This window comes from Berghia stephanieae, chromosome 4 (assembly GCF_034508935.2).
Source record: "Berghia stephanieae isolate SIO BIC M18660-M18661 chromosome 4, UCSD_Bste_1.3, whole genome shotgun sequence".
Lineage (NCBI taxonomy): Eukaryota > Metazoa > Mollusca > Gastropoda > Nudibranchia > Aeolidiidae > Berghia > Berghia stephanieae.
The window spans coordinates 5,665,651-5,667,721 of record NC_088363.1 but is presented as its reverse complement, the minus strand read 5'-3'; the positions used below and the strand labels follow the sequence as shown (position 1 = coordinate 5,667,721).

Sequence of the window (2,071 nt, the reverse complement as noted above, 5' to 3'; positions counted from 1 at the left end):
CGTTAGAATTTTTGTGATTATCAAAACCGATCTCCTTGGACAACTCATTGGCCATAACTTTTCAACCCACCTTAGTAAGATTTTTAATCGTTCCCCAGAGAGAAAAATACACACTACAGCGATGTCCTTTTGATGAAACACGTTTTTTTGTGTTGACCAAACGGTCAGGACACATCGTGTTTAAGCCTTGGTAAACTATGAGAAATGGATAAAATTGTGAGGTAAAAATTCCAAATGTCCATAAAAAACGAACGTTTCGGTTAAAAACATTCAAAAGACGTTCAGTACTACAATTTAAACGCAGATTATCTATTCAATACTTCAGAACGTCCATTCATTTCATATTTTACTCTCTGACGCACGATTAAGAATGACATTATATTTAATTTGTCAAGCATAACTCTGTATCAATTGTCCCTAAAAATTGAATACTCATGAGTTACTCCCCTTGATCAGATGTAGCTTTCATTATGTTGTAATAGAAAATTGGCCTATCAGACATACAACTAAGTGAACATGGTTTGAAGTCAAGATAATAATTTATTAATTTAGAATTAAAGAATTTAAGATATTCGAAGCCTATAACAAAAACTCACTCTTTCCAGCAAAATGTTTACTTTGACTCATTTTGTAAAGTAAAGGATACGATTTTATTTAAAGCAGGCACTTTGACTCATTTTGTAAAGTAAAGGATACGATTTAATTTAAAACAGTCACTTTGACTCATTTTGTAAATTAAAGGATAAGATTTTATTTAAAACAGTCACTTTGACTCAATTTGTAAAGTAAAGGATAAGATTTTATTTAAAACAGTCACTTTGACTCATTTTGTAAAGTAAAGGATAAGATTTTATTTAAAACAGTCACTTTGACTCATTTTGTAAAGTAAAGGATAAGATTTTCTTTAAAACAGTCACTTTGAATCAAGCTTCATAAGTGAAAAACTAAATCAATTTTAAACATTTATTTTGACTCTAAATTTGTAAGTTAAAGATAAAATTCAATTTAGAACATTCAGTGTGACTCAAATTCTATTGAAAGGTCAAAGATAAATTACAATTTGAAACATTTACGTTGACTCTAAGTTTATCAGTTAAAGATAGATTACAATTTGAAACATTTATTTTGACTCAACGTTTAAAAGTTAAAGATAAAATACAATTTGAAACATTTATTTTGACTCAACGTTTAAAAGTTAAAGAAGAAATTTAATTATAGCATCAGATCCACATCGTCATGATACCGCTATGGGACTCTGGGTCACATTTACTATATGTGACCCCTCGTCTCAAAACGGTATTATGTCGGGACGGACCAGATGCTAAAAAGTCAATTTATAGTCAAACTGGTCAAAACTATGAAACGTTGGTATTTAGCACAGTAAAATACGATATTCCTTCTCCTCTATAAAGCATATAAACTCAACTTAAGTCTGATATTTCTGGCTACAAATTCAATTTTCAGCATCTTAGTAATCCCGACTTAATACCGTTTTGAGACGACGGGTCACATATTATCTTTTTCCCGGTGACCTAACTCCACCAGAGTGATGATCTCTTGCCAGGATTTCTAACTTTACAAGGGAGGTCACTGCAGCTCTCCTTCCCATCATTACACACGCATTTGAAGCAGAACTCGATGTTGTCATCATTGGCTTTGGACAGTTTGCTTCTGACCGTGGCTCCGTTTGCATAAAAGATATCGTTGATCCTGGGACACAAAACAAAATTATATAGACCCAGGGCCAATGGGCAAAAAAACACTCCCCCCCCCCCCCCCCCCCCCCCCCCCCCGGGGGGGATTTTATGAGACCAATTTTTTAAAAGTAAATATAATGTGTTGGCTTTCCATTTCTGGCCGGCTGCCAAAAAAAAAGTGTCATCATCACAGAGTTATTGCCCTTGAAAAAAAAAAGGGGGGGGGGGGGGGGTTGGGGTCCCGGTAGCCCTTAGTCTAATAAGATATGAATAGAATTAACTCACTCAACCCTAACACCGACTATATCCGTAGTTAACAGGGTTACTTTTACCCCACGCCTATTTATTACGTTTTACTGAGACAAATTATAGGC

General features: G+C 34.4%; 1 protein-coding gene across 1 annotated transcript in view; it reads right to left on the bottom strand.

The window, feature by feature from the left end:
• Window positions 1-520: 520 nt before the first annotated feature.
• Window positions 521-2,071, bottom strand: part of LOC144969945 (uncharacterized) — an 8,784-nt gene continuing 7,233 nt past the window's right edge. The window contains exon 3 of the mRNA XM_078909035.1: window positions 521-1,710. Within this exon, the coding sequence (XP_078765161.1) occupies window positions 1,533-1,710 (178 nt within the window). The 3' untranslated portion in view covers window positions 521-1,532. The remainder of the gene's footprint in view (window positions 1,711-2,071) is intronic.